General features: G+C 27.2%; 6 protein-coding genes across 6 annotated transcripts; 4 read left to right on the top strand and 2 right to left on the bottom strand.

Moving 5' to 3' along the window:
* Window positions 1-174: 174 nt before the first annotated feature.
* Window positions 175-2,586, top strand: PmUG01_14031400 (conserved Plasmodium protein, unknown function; the record flags this gene model as incomplete). Its single annotated transcript, XM_029007869.1, has 4 exons — window positions 175-298; window positions 512-573; window positions 784-816; window positions 1,168-2,586. 4 exons carry the CDS (start codon window positions 175-177, stop codon window positions 2,584-2,586), a joined length of 1,638 nt encoding a protein of 545 aa, XP_028864215.1.
* A 1,664-nt stretch (window positions 2,587-4,250) lies between these two features.
* LipL1 (lipoate-protein ligase 1, putative) lies at window positions 4,251-5,585 on the bottom strand (the record flags this gene model as incomplete). The annotated part of the gene is made up of 1 exon (XM_029007868.1): window positions 4,251-5,585. The coding sequence occupies one exon, from the start codon at window positions 5,583-5,585 to the stop codon at window positions 4,251-4,253; it is 1,335 nt and encodes a 444-aa protein (XP_028864214.1).
* Window positions 5,586-6,833: 1,248 nt separating this feature from the next.
* PmUG01_14031200 (cop-coated vesicle membrane protein p24, putative) lies at window positions 6,834-8,150 on the top strand (the record flags this gene model as incomplete). Its single annotated transcript, XM_029007867.1, has 4 exons — window positions 6,834-6,976; window positions 7,234-7,351; window positions 7,608-7,766; window positions 7,965-8,150. 4 exons carry the CDS (start codon window positions 6,834-6,836, stop codon window positions 8,148-8,150), a joined length of 606 nt encoding a protein of 201 aa, XP_028864213.1.
* Window positions 8,151-9,188: 1,038 nt separating this feature from the next.
* Window positions 9,189-9,682, top strand: PmUG01_14031100 (conserved Plasmodium protein, unknown function; the record flags this gene model as incomplete). The annotated part of the gene is made up of 2 exons (XM_029007865.1): window positions 9,189-9,345; window positions 9,468-9,682. 2 exons carry the CDS (start codon window positions 9,189-9,191, stop codon window positions 9,680-9,682), a joined length of 372 nt encoding a protein of 123 aa, XP_028864212.1.
* Window positions 9,683-10,858: 1,176 nt separating this feature from the next.
* Window positions 10,859-12,283, top strand: PmUG01_14031000 (conserved Plasmodium protein, unknown function; the record flags this gene model as incomplete). The annotated part of the gene is made up of 1 exon (XM_029007864.1): window positions 10,859-12,283. One exon carries the CDS (start codon window positions 10,859-10,861, stop codon window positions 12,281-12,283), a length of 1,425 nt encoding a protein of 474 aa, XP_028864211.1.
* A 980-nt stretch (window positions 12,284-13,263) lies between these two features.
* Window positions 13,264-21,152, bottom strand: TERT (telomerase reverse transcriptase, putative; the record flags this gene model as incomplete). The annotated part of the gene is given in 2 exon segments (XM_029007863.1): window positions 13,264-14,232; window positions 14,247-21,152. The coding sequence occupies 2 exon segments, from the start codon at window positions 21,150-21,152 to the stop codon at window positions 13,264-13,266; spliced, it is 7,875 nt and encodes a 2,624-aa protein (XP_028864210.1).
* Between the last annotated feature and the right edge of the window lie 200 nt (window positions 21,153-21,352).

Below are 21,352 nucleotides of genomic sequence, written 5' to 3'. Positions count from 1 at the left end.
AATAAATTGCATGAAGTATATCATTGTATGGAAAAATATGCTCAGTAAGTGAAGCAGTAACATACATGTATATATATATATATATGTATATGTATATTAATATTTGTTTATGTATTTGTACATATATATATATATTTATATGTATATAACTTGTGCCCACGTTTTAGGAGTAAAATGAAAAGTTATTTGTCGGAAGAGGATAGGTTAAAGATAACAATAAGAAAGAACTACTTAGAGCGAGATGCTATTAAAGCAAAAATAATAAATTATATAAACAGATTAACATATCTTTGTTCAGGTACATGCTCGAATGTTCTTTTGAATTATGCATTTTTCCCCTTTCTGTATGAATTCCTAATGATGTTCGTATGTTCATATCTTTATGTACGTACATATGTATATATATATATGTGTGTACATTTGTATGTTCACTTTAATATGTAACATATTAGGTAATGCAAGGAATGATCTTGAAAATGGTTTTTTTTTTTTTTTTTTTCAATTTTGTAAGATGAAAAATGGGAAAATTGCAAAAGAGCAAGGCACAAGCGGGCGATTCTGGACGAACACTTGGTAACGATATGAGCGATTGTATGTATGTATGTATGTATGTTTATGTACATATATATAAGGTGATGAGGTAGCAAATGAATAGTAAAATTTATGGAAATGTACACCTAGCTTATTGAGTGTACCCAATTATTTTTCTTTCTTTTTCCAAATTTTTCTTCATTTTGGCATGATTTTTTCTTTCTTTTCTTTTGTGTTTGTTTTATTTTTTAGGTTAACCTTCCAGAATTCACGGTAGAAAAGCGGGTATGAAATACAAACGTTTCATATGACCTCTTTCATGAGCATATGTGTGCGTATGTGTTTGTATGTGTTGGTATATGTTTGTATGTGTTTGTACGTGTAGGTATATGTTTGTATGTGTTGGTATATGTTTGTATGTGTTTGTACGTGTTGGTATATGTTTGTATGTGTTTGTACGTGTAGGTATATGTTTGTTTGTATTGGTATATGTTTGTATGTGTTTGTACGTGTAGGTATATGTTTGTATGTGTTTGTATGCGTTGGTATATGTTTGTGTATATACATGCGTATATATGTCAACGTACGTTATAAGCTTGGGTACGTTCATTATTTTTTCCCACTTCTGTATTGCAGCCAAAATTAGAAGACGATTTGACAACCGTAACGAGGAATAAACGACTATTACAGATAGGTCTTTTTGATCATTTGAAAAAGGCAAAGGATGCACTAGAACAGGAAAAGAGTAACAAGACTATTCAAATGCATCAAATGCAAAACAAACGAGTTGAAGATAAATTAGAAGAAGAAAGAAAATTGTTTGAAAAGAATGAACTAGAGGATATAGAGAAAAAAATAATAGCATATATTAAAGATATAAAAAATTTAGAAAAAAATATAAAAAATGATGAAGGGAAATTAGTTAAACTCACTTTAATTAATCATTATGATAAAATGAAAAATTTTATTAGTACAAATACATACCCCACTATATTTTGGCGTCCTTTAAAATATAATGAAAAAACAGAGTTGTTACAAAAGAATACTCAAGATTTTATTAAAAAAAAAATTGAAGCCATAAAATCGACAAATTATGAAATAGATTTCAACGATGAGGGTTGGATGCAGCAATTTTCTAACCTAAAGGAAATGATAAACAGGAAGATTATGGCACACGGGGAGAGGCAAGCGGAAGAGGATGAAAAGGAAGTAGAGGAGGAGGACAAAGAAGTAGAAGATGAAAGGGAAGTAGAGGAGAAGGACAAAGAAGTAGAAGATGGAAGGGAAGTAAAGGAGGAGGACAAAGAAGTAGAAGATGAAAGGGAAGTAAAGGAGGAGGATAAAGAAGTAGAAGATGGAAGGGAAGTAAAGGAGGAGGATAAAGAAGTAGAAGATGGAAGGGAAGTAAAGGAGGAGGACAAAGAAGTAGAAGATGAAAGGGAAGTAGAGGAGAAGGACAAAGAAGTAGAAGATGAAAGGGAAGTAGAGGAGGAGGACAAAGAAGCAGAAGCTGGGAGAGAAGTAGAGGAGAAGGACAAAGAAGTAGAAGATGAAAGGGAAGTAGAGGAGGAGGACAAAGAAGCAGAAGCTGGGAGAGAAGTAGAGGAGGAGGACAAAGAAGTAGAAGATGAAAGGGAAGTAGTGGAGGACAAAGAAGCAGAAGATGAAAGCAAACAAATGAAGGAAAATGATATCATTAATGATTGTACATTAATATTTTATGATAAAAAAAAAAATAATATTGTGCAGGATGAAAGTACTTGTAAAAGTGCTGATAGTATTAATCCCATACCCAACGTAGATGAAGAACCAAAGCATAAAGAAAAAGAAAACTCAAAAAAAAATACAAAAAGAAAAATTAATAAAGCGGCAAAAGTTAATTTGACTCAAAAAGAGAAAGACAAGGGAGAAGATGCAGAGGCAGACTTAGTTACGAACGGGGTGGAAGATGTAAAAGACGATTTAACTGATACGGAAGAGGAACAAATGGAAAGCAAAAAAAAAAAAAAAGGAGCAGTGCGAAGGAAAGGTAGGAGAAAAGGAAAAATTGCGTAAACTCCGCTTTAACAAAAAGTAATTGATTGCCAATGCGTTTGAGCAAAACATACATGTGATAGAATGTTTGCGCATACGTACGTGTTACATATATATGTAATTCTAAATAGTGAAGAAAATATGACTTAAGAGATATCGCTTACCTGAAATGGCATGTTTTCAAAAAATTTTCCAAAAATGGATTTATTATATAATGATTATTGACGTGTTAGAATTTTTTATTTTATTTTATTAATATTTTTTTTTTATTAAATCAACATCATATAACAAATGTGTATTTTAAAATTTAGTTATGTGTATGTTGCTAATTCTTTGTTTTTTAAAATGAAAAAAATAAAAATTATAGCTCGTCGATTGATATTTTTTTTTGTTTTTTCACAATATGGTCACTCATAAATTTATAAGTGCATAAATGCATAGACTCATAAATGCTTGCATATTATATTGTATTGTACTGCATTGTATTGTACCGCATTATATTGTATTATACTGCATTATATTGTATTGTACTGCATTATATTGTATTGTACCGCATTATATTGTATTTGCATTATATTGTATTGTACCGCATTATATTGTATTATACTGCATTATATTGTATTATACTGCATTATATTGTATTGTACTGCATTATATTGTATTATACTGCATTATATTGTATTGTACTGCATTATATTGTATTGTACTGCATTATATTGTATTATACTGCATTATATTGTATTGTACCGCATTATATTGTATTATACTGCATTATATTGTATTGTACTGCATTATATTGTATTGTACTGCATTATATTGTATTATACTGCATTATATTGTATTGTACCGCATTGTACTGTATTTTTTTTTTTTTTTTTTTTCGTTAATTTTTTGCTTACAAACATGAGAACAAATTAAAGATTAAAATAAAAAGTTGAATATTGGAAAATTGACATATTTAAACGGCTCTGTACACGTACCCACACACATAATGTACATGTACAAATAAATGCATATATATATATAATTATTTATTTATCACATTTGGTATATTTTTTCCCCACACATGTGGATTAAATGAGTGGAGTCGAGAATCCGAATGGTGCATAATAATTAAGAAAAAAAAAAAAGGGAATTAATTATATGTACGTAGTACATATGTTCGTGTGTATGTGTGTGAGGGGAATACACTTAAAAATAGAGGCACATAAAATGTAGGAACTGTGTTTAGAATTTAAATGAGGGGAAAATGGACAAATGTAAGCGCAGCAAATTAATTCTCCATAAAAGAGAAGAATAAAATAATAAAAAAATAATACAATAAAAATAATAAAATATAATAATAATAATGATAATAGTAATAATAATGATAATAGTAATGATAATATCAACAGTAATGATAATAGCAACAGTAATGATAATAGCAACAGTAATGATAATAGCAACAGTAATGATAATAGCAACAGTAATGATAATAGCAACAGTAATGATAATAGCAACAGTAATGATAATAGTAATAGTAATAGTAATAATAAAAATAGTAATAATAATAGTAGTAATAATAGTAGTAATAATAACAACAATGCGAATAATAATGAACGTAACAATAAGAATAAAATAAAAAAAATTAAAAACCACTTTCTGCAATTACGAAATTGGGTCTAGTCCCATTTCTCAGGTCCTATTCACAGTTCTTGTAAAATCCACGGGGTAATTTCCGCCAGTGAGTCTTTATTTTCTACTTGTAAATTTTGCAAAAAGATGTTAATATTTTCTTTTGAATACTTAATATCCTTATTAAAAATAGATTTAAGTTGATCAATTAAATTGACATCTAATGAGTCTGAAAAAATGTTGCCATCTTTTATAACCCCGTTGTATACATTAAAACATATTTCCACTTTTCCAAAATTAAATTGTTTACAAAGTTTATTTTGAAATTTTGGTGTTTTCCCATAACACCAGTCCCAATCTTTTAACAAATTATAATATTTAAGAAACTCCGGATTTTTTGTGATATTATCATTTGTGTCTATATAATGAATGTTAAAATTGTTTGGGGTTATGAATGAACTGTTAATTAAATTATATATATTGTCTTTACTAACTTGAATACTACTATCATTTCGCATGTTTTCATCCACGTTGTTTTCTTTTATTTCTACTGTTATTGAATCCTTTGCTTTATTGCTAATAAGGTGAGATTTCTCCTGCATATCCTTATCCGTCTTTTCACCCTTCTCCCAATAATAATCATAGTTTTGTCCATTCTGATTACTATTTTTTTCATTGCAGTAATTTCCATAAAAAGCGTTGAATTCCTTGATTAACGCTATACTCAAATTTTCGCATGTGATATTCTCATTAATTTCTTTCAAGTTGACTGTTCGAGCACTAACACTATTTACTCCGTGCTTTAAATATTTCATTTTATCTGGTGTTAAATATTTACTTAAAACATTTTTTTCTAAATTTACTAATATCGTCCCATGGTGTAAAAAAACACCTCTTACTTTTTTAAAAGCTGATCCTGAACATTTGAGGTTATTTACTGTTATGTCATTTCTTCCTTGTATCTTAGCATTAATATTAAAATGATTTTTTAACGTATTTACTATTATGGAGAAATTATTTGATGTATTTACATTATTATTTAAAAATGTAAAACATACATTACCTAAATCATGGTACACTGCACCACCACCTGTAAATCGTCGAGCTACTAACACATCGTCTTTTTTTATATTTTTTAAATCACATTCACTCCATATATTTTGATTTTTTCCTATAATTATGGATTTGTTGTTTCTCCATAAAAATAAAACAGGTTCATTAAATTTCTCAATTGTATTTACATTTAAATATTTTAACAGATCATTATAATTATTTAATAGAAATATTTCTAACGATAAGTTAAAATGAATATTACGATTGTTCGAAATTAAAATTACGGGGTTGGCTCTTTTTTTTTTTTTTCCAGATGAGTACCATCTTCTTAGTGATGAGAAAATTCCTTTCATTGCGTCGTGGTGCAGCTTCGAATAGCCACTTGGTAGGGGTGAAGTTTTTAAAAAAGGAAAAGCGTCAAGTGGAGGTACGAACGTATTCAAGGGTTTGAGTATGTACGTATGTATGCAAATTTGTATGCAAGCTAGTATGTAAGATAGTATGTAGGATAGTATGTATATGTATCTATATATACATATAAGCGAATGAACACCAAATTGTTATCTTCGTATGCAGTAAAAGTCTTATTTTCTTTTCTTTGCTCTTCTTTTTTTTTTTTTTTACGAATTGAAAAATAGCACTATTCTTTCAACTTCATACTTTCAGAAACTTATGTTAACAAGGCTCAAATTAATAATTTGCCCCTTTTAAATAAAATGAGGGTAATAATATACAACTTGAAAAAATGTTCAATTAAAATATGAACAAATCAGAATATATTTTATTATACCATACGATATAACGAGCCTTAAAATGTATTATTTAGGGAGGGGCAAAATGTGTAAATATATACGTAAAATTTGTAAGCGTTGTTTCGAACGCGCATATTTTTTTTTCGAGTGAATATTTTTTTACTTTTGCACTGAGGTATATATACATATATACATAATGATGTACATATATTTTTCTTGCATTTTTTCTTTTTCTTTTTCTTTTTTTTTTTTTTAATGTTCGAGTTTTTACAATAACTTGCGTACTACTCTGCAATTAATAAAAGAACACACACAAGTACAAACACCGTAACATCATTATAAAAAAATACTTCTTTTGTAATCGTAATGAGGTATGCATATATATATTTACTCGCTTTAAGATAATTAATATAATTTTTTTTTTTTTTTTTTAAGGGTATTTTGTAACATTCTAGTTAATATTCTTTCACATAAGATTTCTCCTTTTTTTTTTTAATAGAGAAAGCTTCCGTATTTTAAAAATGAGAAATTAAAAATAAGTGCAAATAAATAAATACAAATTACATTCGAGATAGTTCACTGTATGAGCGTAATTTTGTAAATATAATATATATATATATATATGTATGTATATATATATGTTCATATGTTAATAACTAAATTTTTATGTAATACTGTAGTGTAAATATATATACAAGTATATGTATATGTATATATATTATACATATGTTCATGTATATCAGCCGTTGTAATTTAAAATTTTCCAGTGCATAAGTGTAACATTTATTGAAGGTAACGAAAGAAGCACATATATGCGTGTATGTAACGATAAGCAGAATAAAGTAAAAGATGATTTTATTAAATAATTCGTTGTTTGGGTTTTTTTTTTTGGTGGTACTGTTACAAATAACTCAATGTACTCATTTTCTCGTAGCACCTTTTGAAAAGGATTGTTTTCACTTTAAAGTTGATGTTAATAACATTATTGTTGGGTACAAAAGGAGATAAAGAATATTACTTTTTCTTGTTACATTTGCGTATCGTCAGTTGTGTTTGTGTCTATATATAAACATATATATAAGCTTAAATGTTAGTGGACACGTACGTACATACATACATACACACATATACACATACATACACACATATACACATACATACAAACATATACACATACACACACACATATACACATACACACACACATACACACATACATACAGTTATGTGTACATTTCTTTCCTATTAGATCCTATGAAATAATTGAAACGAACGCGGCTTGCACAATATCCATTGTCAAAAGACATTATAATAAAAAAGAAAATGTTTTTACGTCAGAAAAGGAACAAGAGAAATTCGAACTTGAGGTAAAAAAATGGCCATGCATATATTTTTTAAAAATTAATCAATTTAGGAATATTTTGCGCGCACATTTATATTGAGATAAAAGAGAGTAAAGAGATTGTGTTTTATACTGTATGTATATGTACGTGTGTGCATGTTGTTATGTATATATATGTTTGCTTGTATGTATACATATATATATATATATATATATATATATATTTCATTTATAATTTTTTTTTTTTCCTTAACAATTAATAAAAAAAAAAAAAAAAAAAGGCTTTAAATGCAGGGATTTATTCTTTTTGTTATGAAAATAAAAAAAATTCTGAACTGACAATAATGTTTACTCTGCGAATAAAAGAAGGTCATCATGTTGGTGACTTGGATTATGGTACAGTTGATGATGTGCAACAAATATCTAATAAAGCGTCCGAAGTATATGAACAAGTAAAGAAAAACTGAAATTATTTGTTTTCCTAACTTGAAGTTCAGTTTAACCCTCTTTTACATCACTTATCAGTATGTGTGCACATGTGTATTCTCATATACGTATATATATAATAAATACAAATGCTTTTACTTACGAGTATTCACACTTTCACGGAAACGTTTTAACTTTAATTTACCTTTCAGTTTTTGGAGGTTTTTGACGAACAAGAGCGAATGATGGAGAATGCAGATTTGTATAAACAATTTAACGAAAAAATGAATTCCAAACTAATCCTATGGTCAGAAATTCAAATAGTCTTGTTAATTTTATTAACATTAATTCATATATATTTTATAAAATCCTTTTTTGAAATAAAAACAATAGTCTAATGCTTTAACGTTCATGCAAATGTATGACTAGTTAACCTAGAAGATACCAATGCCTGTGTATACGTAAATTTGCTATATACACATATAGATAAATGTGTGTATATATGTATATATATAACTTACATATGTAAAAACTTTACGCGCTTTTACGAACTACACATGTATGTATTTCATGTCAAATAGTACTGCATTTAAGAAAAACAATTTGTTTTTGTGCCATTATTATATTATATTTTCTTTTATTTTTTATTATTTACTTTTTTTTTTTTTGGAAAAACTTTAATTTTTTTCTTGTTTTTTAAAAGCACATCCTCAAATATAACAAAACGATAAATATATTTTTCAAGGCCTCTGTAAAAATAAGGAACAAACGAAAAATATAAATTAATAAAAAAATAAAAATGAAATAATAAAAAAATAAAAATGAAATAATAAAAAAATAAAAATGAAATAATAAAAAAATAAAAATGAAATAATAAAAAATAAAAATGAAATAATAAAAAAATAAAAATGAAATAATAAAAAAATAAAAATGAAATAATAAAAAAATAAAAATGAAATAATAAAAAAATAAAAATGAACTAATAAAAAAATAAAATAATGAATAAAAAAAAATTAAATTATCGTTGAAACGAATTTTTAAACAACATATTTTTAATAACGCTTTTACACAAATAATAAACTTAATGAGAACAAATAATGTACTAAAATTTACGCATAAACATGTGAGTATGTATGTATATATATATGTGCTTATATGCACATGTATCAATTTTTTTTAAGTGATATATAGTCAAATAATGTAATTTTTTTTTTTTTTATACAAAATCTTAACTGTTTACGAAACTTGAGTATTTTAGTATTTTATTATTTCAAATGCTGTGTATAAATATGAATTCATAATTATTGCATCGTTATTTTTGTCGAAAAAGATATAAATTGTTCCTTGTTTATTACTCCGTATTTCCAATTTCTTTCTTTTTTTTTTTTTTTTAAATTTACCAATTTGAAAAGATTAAAAATCATACGTGTGCAGAAATGGTACCTACAATTGCTAGAAAAATCTTTATCAAAAGTAAAGTAAATGACAATGTTACCATTAATATAAAGTTTATGTGTAAGAAAAAATTTGGAGGTGTAAAATTCCTCGATACTAATAGAACGTCCGAAGAAGCAGTTTATTTTAAGAAGGAAGGTAATTTATTTCTGCATTCTACGTAAAAATGCTTATATGGATATGTATGCACAACCACTCAGTATTTTTTTTTTTAAACTTTTTTTTTTTTTTTTTTTTTTTTTTTATATCTTTATTTGTAGATGAAGCTTTATTAAGAAATTTACTAAAAAATAACCCTGATATTAACCCTGAGTACAATTATTCTGATGTGGAAAGTGGACTATGTAATTTATCGAATGATTTATCTCTTGTTTTTTCAAAATATGGTATAAAAGGAATGGATAACAATGATGTTATTAGAGATGTAATTAGAGTATTTGAATTAAATGGATATAGAAAAATGTTGGATAAATGAACTATTGTAGTTATTTAAGAACAGGCAAGGAAATAACTGTTCTAAGAATATAATACAATCCGTTTTTAATCCTTCCATGCGTTAAGCAGTTCTACATGTGCGCGCGTGCACATACATAAATATATACATGACTACATATTTCTGTGCACATACTTATATATATATATATATATATATATATATATATATATATTTATTTATTTATATATATATGTATTCGTCTGTGAATACATTTGCTTATATGTAAACGAATGTAACGGCAATATTGCTCTATCGTAACAAAATCATGCTTAATTCAACTATCACGAATAAAACTTTTTATTTAAATGTTATACTATTTCAATAAGCTAAAATTTCCACTTTTATCTTTTTATTATTTGTCATTTTTATTTTCCTTAAGCATATATATGCTATATATATAATATTGTATCCTTTTTTTCTCCTTTTTATTTTGTATTTTACTTTTATATATATATATGTATATAAAAAATAATTTTTTTCATTAATAATTTTTTAAACACATAGCATTATCAATTTTGTATTTATTATTTCTTTAAAAGACTTAACAAGTACATTTTAAAGAATAAATGATCAAACAAGTCGAAATTAATGAATAAATAGAGATAAAAAAAAAAAGGATAAAAATAAAATGATATAAAAAAAATATAAAATAAATACATAAATTATTATGTATTCATTGTAATGTATTGAATATAATGCAATGACTATTTTAAATTGTAGAAAAAAGGAATAAGGGAAGAGTAATACAACTGCAAGCTAAAGAGCACACACCTTTTCTTTTTTTGCAAAATAATAGTAATGTTATAGCAGATGTGTGCTTGACAATTTTTTAAAGGATAAAAATTTGCAAGAGATAAAAAGAAAAGGAAAAAAAAAAAAATAAAACGTACAAAGGTAGAAAGGTACAAACATACAAATGTACAAACGTACAAATGTACAAACGTACAAATGTACAAACGTACAAATGTACATACGTACAAATGTACAAACGTACAAATGTACAAACGTACAAATGTACAAACGTACAAATGTACAAACGTATAAATGTACAAACGTACAAATTTCACACTTGAATAGTTTCAAGTTGAAAAATAAATAAAAAGCAGAAGGTACCAGTTACGAAATAGAGGAGAAGATTCCGAAGCAATATTGAAAATGGGTGAATGGATGAAAATTCTATCTATCGAAAAAAGAAGGTTCGGTAGCTCCTACTTGACCAAAAAATTGAAAACGATAAATGACAGAGCTTTGAAGTATCACAAGGATTATGTTAGATCATTGGATGCTCTAGAAGGTAAGAATAGAAGTGTAATGAAAGAAATATTCCCAAATAAGAAAAGCGAAATAAACGATTTGTTTTTTTTAAGAGGAGTAAAGGATAACGGTTTAAACTATGACTATCACTCCCATCACACCGATAATGCAGATGATGAAAATTTGTTAGATATGCAGGTAGCAGAAAACAAGTACGAGCACGAAATGAAGAGTATGACTTTAGACGAATTTGGCTGCGTAAAAATAATACATAATGATATATTAGAAGAAGAGGCAGATTGCATGATTGTACCGATGGTTTCGAATTTTATACCCTTAAGCGGATTTGGAGCATATGTATTGCAAAAAGGAGGGAGAGAATTAGTAAAGGAAATTTTTGTATCTATAAAGAGTTTAATTAAGAAGAGAATTGACACATTAAATGAACATAAAGAAGAATATATAAATGGAATGACTGTAATAAATTCAGAAAAAGGATTTAAAGAGTTAGTAGAAAATTCTAAAAAATTACAAATAGGTGATGTTATATTAACAAAACCATATAATGTTAGTGATAAAGTAAAATTGTTAGCATTTTTAATAATGCCATATTATTGGCAAGGAAATACTTACGTATCATCCAATAAATTAAGATATGCATTTTCAAATGTTTTAAAACAATTAAATGAATTATGTATTTCTTCAATTATTTTACCTGACATATCGTCAGGTATTTATGGTTATACCCCTACTAATTCTAGTATTATTTTGATTGAGGAATGTGCAGAATGTTTGTTACAGTTATATAATACCATTCCAATATATAACTTAAATTCAATATCATTTGTAGATAAAGATTTAAGTACTTGTAAATTATTTAGTGAGGCTCTTGAAGACGTATCAAGAAATTATCTGCCTAATAAAAAAGTGGTGCCTGCTCCGAAATACTGGAATACTGTTAATAGACGCCTTTTAGAAATACCTTCTAATGTTGTTTATTTTTGCCGAAAACAAAGTAAAATTTCTTTTAAAAAATATCATGGTATAATTAGAAGAAAACTACAAAATTATTATAGTAATATTAGACCATTCAAATGGAGGGCCTCAAGAGTAATTGAACCAAATCCATTTCTTCTTTACAAAAATTCAGGTCAACCCAGCTCCTATCAGTATAAATCTAAGCCTTACTACTACAAAGGTATTTCACATACTCTTTACAATATTAACAAAAAGGGACTGGTGAATATTAGGGTTGGACGAAACGGAAAATTGCAGGCCCTCAAAAGTATTTCTAACATTTCACTGGAAACGAAACCGCGCTTGTAGGCGGGATGGAAGCGGCATATTAGAAGCACATTAGCAGCATATTAACAGAATATTAATGGCAGCATAGTGATGGAGATATCGCCAACTGGTGAAACCACTTGAGGTTCTTTTTATTTTACCACATGAGAATTAAACAAGTGACAAATGAGTGTCAGTTGAGCAGTCCATATTATGTCAAATATATTTATATACCTCATTTGGTAATAAAGAAAAAAAAAAAAAAAATACAAAATATAACATTCAAAATGCGAAATGCTGAATGGTAAATGCCAAAAGCTTGTTTCCAATGGCGCAAAATCCGGAACGCCTAAAACAAGTGACGGTTAAAAAGACGAAATATGCACTTCTTACAAAACAAATATAAAAGGATATAAATTTTGTAAATATGATGGATCATTTAAATACGGTCAACGAAAGAATATTTTTCAACTAAAAAATATAACATTTTAAAATGTTTTTGTAAAATTTTTTTTCATTCTGGGAGTATGTCCAAAAAAAAAAAAAAAATTTGTTTCTCGTGCGTGAACATATATATATATATATGTGTATGTGCCTGTGTCTGGGTGAATGGGCACATACGCATACTTGTGATAAATTTCTTTTCCTTGTTCTATCCCTTTTTTTTTTTTTTTTTTAATACATTGAACTTTTTTAAGGACAATTGTATATGTGTAGTGTGTGTGCATGTGTGGACCTGCTAGCGTCGCTCGGATGAATAACAAATATGTTTTTCTTATTATTCTTCATATTTTTCCATTTCTTCTTTTCCATTTCTTCTTTTCCATTTTTTCTTTTCCTCTTTTACTTTTCCTCTTTTACTTTTTTGCTTTTACTTTTTTTCTTTTACTTTTTTTCTTTTACTTTTTTTCTTTTACTTTTTTTCTTTTACTTTTTTTCTTTTACTTTTCCTCTTTTACTTTTCCTCTTTTACTTTTCCTCTTCTCCTTCCCCTTTCGCTTCTTCATCCTTTTTCTTCTTATTCACGTTTTGTTTGTTTTTCCTGTTTTCGCCACTTTTCTTCCTTTTTTTTTTTTTTTTTTTTTTTTCCCGTTGGACTTCCGAATTTTAAACATGTATGGCCACGAATTAAACAACTCTTGTTTGATAAGATAAAATAAATTATAAAAGTGAGATAAGAGCTCCTTATTTTTGTTTCTTCTTTTGTATGTACGTATTAGTCTTCTTTTAATTTTTTTGAGCAGTTTGAGGCAAGGGTAGTAAGCATAATTATTTGGAACAAAGACTTTAGCATATAGCAATGATTCTATGGCAGTTTCAATTAAAAATAATTTAACAAATTTTAACTTTTTATTTTTCACAAGAGATTTTTTCATATACGTAATAAGGTGTAGTATAAATTTGATATTATAGTTGGCATTATAAAAAGCATTAAACAATTTTTTCAAAGTCTTAATGGAACAAATAAATTTTAATATAGACGTTTTTAATAAAATAAAACAATTTTTATAACAGAAATAAATATTCTGCTTATTTTTATATAACGATTTATTTCTTTTTTGTTTTGATATGACATTTCGTATTATTCTATTTTCTACTAATAATTTCATGAAATTTATCTTGTTACCTTTTTCTATAATTACATTATTCAAGTGCACGTGATTTCTGATTGTTGCATCCTTTTTATTTTTCCACAGGTAGGATGTACTATGAATACAGTTATTTACGAAATCAAATGTGTACGAGTTGTTAAGCCACTCTACGGATGGAACAGGGGTGATAGTAGCAATATCCTCTGTGGAGTTATTTAGGTTACCGCTCCTGTTACTCCTTTTGGCTCTTTTGCCCTCTTTTCTTCTTAACTTTTTCAATCTTTTGATATACTTTTTAAATTTAATCCTTTTCTCTTCATGGCAAATTCCGGTCAGTCTTTTCCTTTTCTTATACAGCAGTTTGATGGCTTCCTTAATTTCGGGTACTGAGAGGCTTTTTCCGCTCTTTTTTTTTTTTTTTTTTTTTTTTTTTTTCCTTTCTCCATGTTAGTATTACTCATGTTACACGTGCTATCAGTCTTGCTCGTTTTTTCCCCATGTATCAGACCTTCACCCTTCTCGCATTCTAAAGTAAAATTATTAGAGCTATGTATATCGCCCTTCCCAGCGCGGCTGCATATAGTAGTGCCGGTAGAAAAACTTACCATACTATTCCCTTCACTACTTAATGGAGACCCAGTTTTACACATGATGAACGTTTTATATGGTTGTGATGAAACCCAAGTGAAATTTGTTTCTTTTATTTTTTCTATTTTTTCTTCTGCTTTTTTTTCTCTTTTTTTTTTTTTTTTCTTTTCTATTTTTATAGCTCTTTTATTTTTCTCCTGTTCTGTACCCATGTCATACGTTAGTAATTCATTTTTATAAATTAATGGAAATTTGAAAATCTTCGTTTTTGAAGAATTGATATTCCTTCCCCAAATTTTTTTTTTCAGTAACAAGTTTTTAAAATTCTTCATATGATTTTTATTAAGTGTAATAAATAAAAAATCGTCTATAAATCTAATTAGAAGAGAATTCAAATTTTCATAACCACACATTTCCATTCTCCTACATAAATAAGATCTATTATATTTCTGTTTATCTGAATGTAGTATATTTTGAAATTCATCATTTTTATCTAAATATGCATAATATAGGGAACACAAAATATTAGACAAACTAAATCCCTGTGGCAACCCACATATATTGCTGATAATTTTTTTATCTAAAAAGGTTAAATTTTTATGTGAATATGTTTTATTAGTCTCTTCTGTTTTATCTAAGGTATAAAAATCTTTATTACTACAAAATGGCACACAGTTGTCATTGTTCTCCCTTTTATACTTTTCTAACAAAGTGGTGTTAGCCTTACTATCACTATGACTGTCTGCATCGTTTATTCTATCACTATCTTTTCTGTTGTCTATACCTTTACAAATCCTACATACATACGTATCTTCCGTTTTGGTTAAGCAGAATGAATTCATTTCATTCGCATTGGTTTTCCTTCCCCCCATAGCCGTGGGTACAAAGGATGTAGAAGAAGCAGTATATATGTTGAGCTCTTCGCATAGTTCTCTATCAATTTTTGTCAATTCACCAGCTTGTTTTGTCCTCTCTACACCGTTTGGTACATGTATCTGCCCTATTTGCTGCTTTACCTCCTTTGGGCTTATCTGTACGTAGAATTTCCTAATCTTTTGCATTTCTATTAAGTTAGAGATATTTAGGTGGTTGTCTTTGTTTTTATCCTCTTTAAATATTTGAAAATAAAATATATTGTTTCTTTTGAGTTTTATTTCTTTTATGCTAAAATATATATTAAGGTAATAATACCTAATGATGGTTATAATAGTCATGAATATATCCCTCTTTTCTACTAGGACACTTTTATACGAATCAGCAAAAATATAAAAGTCAGATGCCGAAGTACTTTTAAATAATTGTTTGAGTAAAAAATTATGGAAGTAATGTGTATTCGATTTGATGATTAATTCTCTTAAGTTTCTAATATAATGTAGACCAAAACTTTTTACATTAACAGGATAATAAGTTAGTAGGGAATTATTTAAATGAGAATTATATAAACGAAAGGATCTTTTAAATAAATATATAAATTCAAAATTAGAAATATCTTGTAAAAAATCTTTTAAAATTTTAAATAAATAATTATGATTGATATGTTCATAACAATTCGAAAAATCTCCGACACATATGTATGCATATACCTTTTTTTTATTTTTTAATTTGTTTTTTATAAACTTTTTATTTTTCTTCTTATGATAAAAATAATTCTTTATATAATGTAGCCACAATTTTAACTTTACTTCTATTTCATTCGTTTTTGTTAAGGTATTTTTAAATAATGAATTATTATTATTATGTCTTACATTACCTAAACATTTTAAGGAAAAATTACAAATATTATTTATAGATAAAGGATTATAATTTTTTCGATTATATTTTTTTCTATTTTTTACATTTTTTTCCTTTTCTCTTTCTAAATTATTCAGAATGTTATGAAAATAAAATTCACTACTTTTCCTATTTTTCAAAATTTCTCTAATTCGATTTTTTACACATTCAGGAATGTTTAAAGTGGAAAGATTGATAAGAGGTCTTAGTCCTTTCTTCTTTTTTGGCACCCAATTTATTCTTAATTTTTTTGAAAAAAAGTTATTAATTGAATTAAATTTAATGTAAAAATTTCGTTTCTCTATCATATTTTTTAACTTATAAATGTATATTTTTTTCTTGATTTTATCATTATGTTTGTAGGTATCACTTGATTCGTTAATGCACTTTATCTCGGATACCATTTTGCCATTATTTTTTTTTAAATTAAACAGCGTGTTAGCATCAACAACGAGAAGTGAATTTTTCCTTTTATTTGTTCTCAGTCCGCTAGCCCCATCACTGCAGCTGCGTCTTTTACGCTTCAGCTTATTATTACCGTGCAGGCAACTGCTACTACTACAACCATTGCTACTACTACAACCATTGCCACTCCTATTGCCATTGCCACTCCTACTGCCATTGCTGATAGCACTATTTCTTCCAATGCCGCTTCTAATATCGCTTCCATTACCACTAATATTACAAATTTTCTTTCTTACCTTTTTAGCCAATTTGTAAAACATTCTAACATAGTTCACTTTCTTTTGTTTAAAAAACCTTTTACTTACGTACCTCAAAAGTTGCTCCTTGTCGTTCAAAAAATTAATATAAGTAGTGAAGTGTATTATCGAGCTAGGCATCAATTTCGCCTTTTTTGCAATATATTTTTTCCTTATTGAGAAATATTTCTTTCTCATTTTGTAGTAAAACTTGTTTAAATAAGGTTTAACCTTTTTCTTATTAAGCTCTTTTATCTTGTATAAATCATCTATGCACTTGTATAATTTTTTTGGCTTAACAAAGTTTGTTGGTTCTTTTATTCCGTTCGCTTCTTTCACTCTGTTTGCTCTGTCTCGTGGGTGGTCTGCTACATGGCATAAGCCCATTAGTGCAGAGTATCGTCCAATGCATTTTTTTTCGTCAACCTTTCTATTATGCAGATCGTTCCATTGTGAAATTTCCCCCCTGATACTTACTGCGTCATAAGGAGTACATTTTTTCACCTTCTCTCTTATTGTCTTGTTACGTGATAACTTTCTGGCGAATTTATTACAACTTTTCTTTTTTCGCCTATTCAATTTATTTGTTCTCCTTTTTTGTATATTCATCTGAACCTCCCCCGCATATTCGATTTTCTCCTTTTTTTTTTTCAATTTTTTACTTGTAAAAGTTTGATGATACAAACAAAAATTCGAAATTTTCGTAAAATAGTTCCATATTTTTCTATCAAAAAAGATCGTTTTATAAATGGTATGTTCTGACTTGGTCAGGAAAAAAAATTTCCGAATTAAAGGCATAATAAAATAATTAAAGAGAAAATATATTAATCTGTTCATAAGATGTCTTTTTTGAATTGCAATATTAATTTTTTTATATTTGCTAACCTTATATTTTCTTTTTAGTTTTTCGAAAAGATAATTTTTATTCAAGCAAAATTTAATTAATGTGTCTTTTTTTTTTTTTTTTTTTAAATCCATTCTATCGTTTTCTATATCATCCTTTCCATTTGATGCATTTTCAGAATCATTTGTTAATGAGATTCCCATATGTGTATCTCTCCTAATTTGTAATTTTGCCCTCGACTTCTTAATATTACAATTACCTTTATTTAATTCCTTCTGGAAAATATTTTTAACTTTTATGTTTTTCATAACCTGATCCATAGAAAAACTCTCCTTATAATTAAATAATAAAAAATTTTTAACATTTTTTAAAAAAATTTTGAAATTATGCCTATTGCCTAGTAACTTAACAGGTACACATTTTTTAGTAATAAATACAACAAAGTCTATCACATGATAAGTTTTAAAAGAAAAAGAAAGAAAATTATAATTTTTAAAAAAAAAATCATACGTTTTTTGCTTTAAAAATTTCCGATTTTTTCTAATATTTATAATACGATATTTTTTTATAATTAATGATTTTATTGTCTTAAAAATTTTGACTATTTTATTGTTTATTTTATTTTTTGGAAAAAATTTATTGTATATTTTTTCAAAATTTGTACTCCTTACGTTATTTATAAATTCTTCAAAATGGTAATACACATACTTGAGGATTTTTGTTTTTTTCAAACGTGAAGATATTTTATTATTTTTTTTATTTTCTCTTATACCAGGTGACTGATTTTCCTTCTTCAGTATAATAAAAGATATATCATTTTTCTTTGTGTTGCATTTTCTTTGTTTCGAAATTTTTTGTTTATATTCGTCTATAAAATTATTATGAAAAAAATATTTCTGATCTGACTTAAAAATATAGTTCAATAAATGATATATAAATAAAGACGTATTTTCTATTTTGTCAAAAATTATCCATTTATTAAATAGAAAGTTTTTATATTTATTAGTTGTATTATGCTGCAGAATATTATTTCTATTTATTATTATTTTATTCCACTTTTTTTTTTCGCTAACTTGTTTTTCCTCATTAGAAGAATATTTCATCTTACTATTATTATTACTAAACTCTTCCCCTTCTTTTTTTTCAGACTCAAAAAATAAGTCTATCTCCAGTAAGTTATTCGTATTTATCTCCTTTAATTTTGTACTGCTTTTACTTTTTTCGCCTTCCACCCACGCCGATTCACTGCTACTCTGTTCCTCCTCCGCTACTCTGCTCATTTCTTGTTTCCCTGCTTCTTCCCCACTTTCCTCCATCTCTTCTACTCTGCTTGTTCCCCTCTGCCCTGATTCATTCCTACATTCTTTCATCTCTACTACTCTGTTCATTCCTCTTTGCCCATCCTCACTCCTACATTCTTCCATCTCTACTACTATGTTCATTCCTCTTTGACCATCCTCACTCCTACATTCTTCCATCTCTACTACTCTGTTCATTCCTCTTTGCCCAGCCTCACTCCTACATTCTTCCATCTCTACTACTCTGTTCATTCCTCTTTGCCCAGCCTCACTCCTACATTCTTCCATCTCTACTACTCTGCTCATTCCTCTCTTCCAAGATTCACTCTTGCATTCCTCCACCTCCGTTACTTTGTTCATTTCGCTTTGCCTTGCTTCTCCCCTACATCCTTTATCATCCTCCTCCTTTTGCATTTCTTTCATCTCTTTTAGAAATTCATTCTTTAAAATCCTACCACTACATTGAATTAAATACAAGTACTTCTCGCACGAATGGCAGTGACTAGCGGTAAAACCTTCTTTCCTCCTTTTAAATAAATATTTATATTTTTTCTTTAACCTTAAGTTTATTGCTACACTATTTCTCTCGTATGTATTTCTTTCTGAAACATTTTGTGGTTCAATTTTTCTTTCGTTTTTTTCAAAATTGTTCTGATTAAAAACCTTTCTTTTCTTAACTATTCCATAGGTCTTTGTTTCTCCAACAGTATCTTCTATTCTTCTTTTTCCCATAAGCCGCATAAAATGGTGTGTATTCATAATTTCTTCTTTTTCCTTTTGCTTCTCCTTCATTAAAATTTCCTGCATGTTTTCATTCTCTCCTTTTTTTAATTCGCTTTTTATCCCATCACACAGCTCACTTAACTGAGTATCACACTTCGTCCCATACATCGGTTCATACTTCTCCTGAAACTTCATTTCATGCTGCTCCTCATATTTCGTCTTGTACTTCTCCTCAAACTTCTCCTCATGGTTCTCCCCATAATTCTCCCAATACTTCCCTCCATTAAATTTCACCTTACACTTTTTGTGTTCACAAATGTTTATATCATACTCCTTACCCTCATTACTTACCTGCTCATATATATTTTCCTTCTCTCGCTTAACTGTACATAGGTTTATAATTGTATTTCTGTTCATCCTTTCCTTATTTTTATCTACTGCCAAATCCTTCTTTATTACTATTACATTTCTTGTCCAGTCTGCTTGTTGTTGTTGTTGTTGTTGTTCCCCTTCATATTTTTGCTCCTCTTTCATTGCATAATCTTTTATAGAATATTTTTTAATTATCTTCTGTTCATGTTTCCTTTGTCTCTTATTCCCTTTTTCATAAATTATTTTTACTTGTTTGGTATTGTAAAATAGCTTTCTCTTTTTAGAAAATAATCTGTGTTCTATTTCTTTACTGTCTTCATATTTTAATTCAATATGACTGATAATTATGCAAAAGGAATTTTGAACAGTCGATCTTTCATACGAGTTAATAAAAAAAAAATCGGATATGAATATAAGTGTATTAGACAATAAATAATTTAAGAAATCAAAAGATACATAATTGAAAAATATATCCCACACTTTTAAACTATAAAAGAAATCACAACAATTTTTGTCTTCATACGAAAATTTGGTAGAATTGAATAATAGAACAGAATTTTTATATATTTTGCTTTTTTTGTCTATTCCTTTTTCATTTAATTTTTTCTTTATATGACTATAACATTGCTTCCAATTACATATGGAGTAGTTTTTTTCCTTAAAAAAAAAATCTTCCCTTAAATTGTTTTCTAGCTTTTTCAAAAGTAAGTCTTCTAATAATAATACATTTTCTAAAAAATATTGAAAGTAAAAATCATCTTGAAAAAATGTTTTATCTATGACTATTTCATTTATAAGAAACAGCTTATCTTTTTTCTTTTTTGCTATTACATGATCTTTTAATATGTTAGATAAAAATATTTTCCTAAATTTCTCATCATGCATAAGGGAAAATTCTCCCAGTGTATAGGATTTCACTTTTAACTTGCTCTTTAAATAATACTTAAATATTTTTATTTTCTTGTCTGTGCATTTAAATACATTTTTTAAATGAACTTTATTCTTTGACACGTTATCTGTCATATTAGAGAACAAGAGAGAAAAAAAAAAAAAAAAAAAAAAAAAAAAATACAAAAATATAAAATTAAAGGAGTATATGTTTATACTAATTTTCCAATTGAAATTATGCTGGATAACCAGTTATTTAAATCGAATTTTATAAATTTATATAAGTTTCATGCATTCTAATTATTCCCTTTTTTCTTTTGATTCATATGCGATTT

This window comes from Plasmodium malariae, assembly GCF_900090045.1.
Source record: "Plasmodium malariae genome assembly, chromosome: 14".
NCBI lineage: Eukaryota > Apicomplexa > Aconoidasida > Haemosporida > Plasmodiidae > Plasmodium > Plasmodium malariae.
This window is presented reverse-complemented; position numbering and strand designations above follow the sequence as displayed.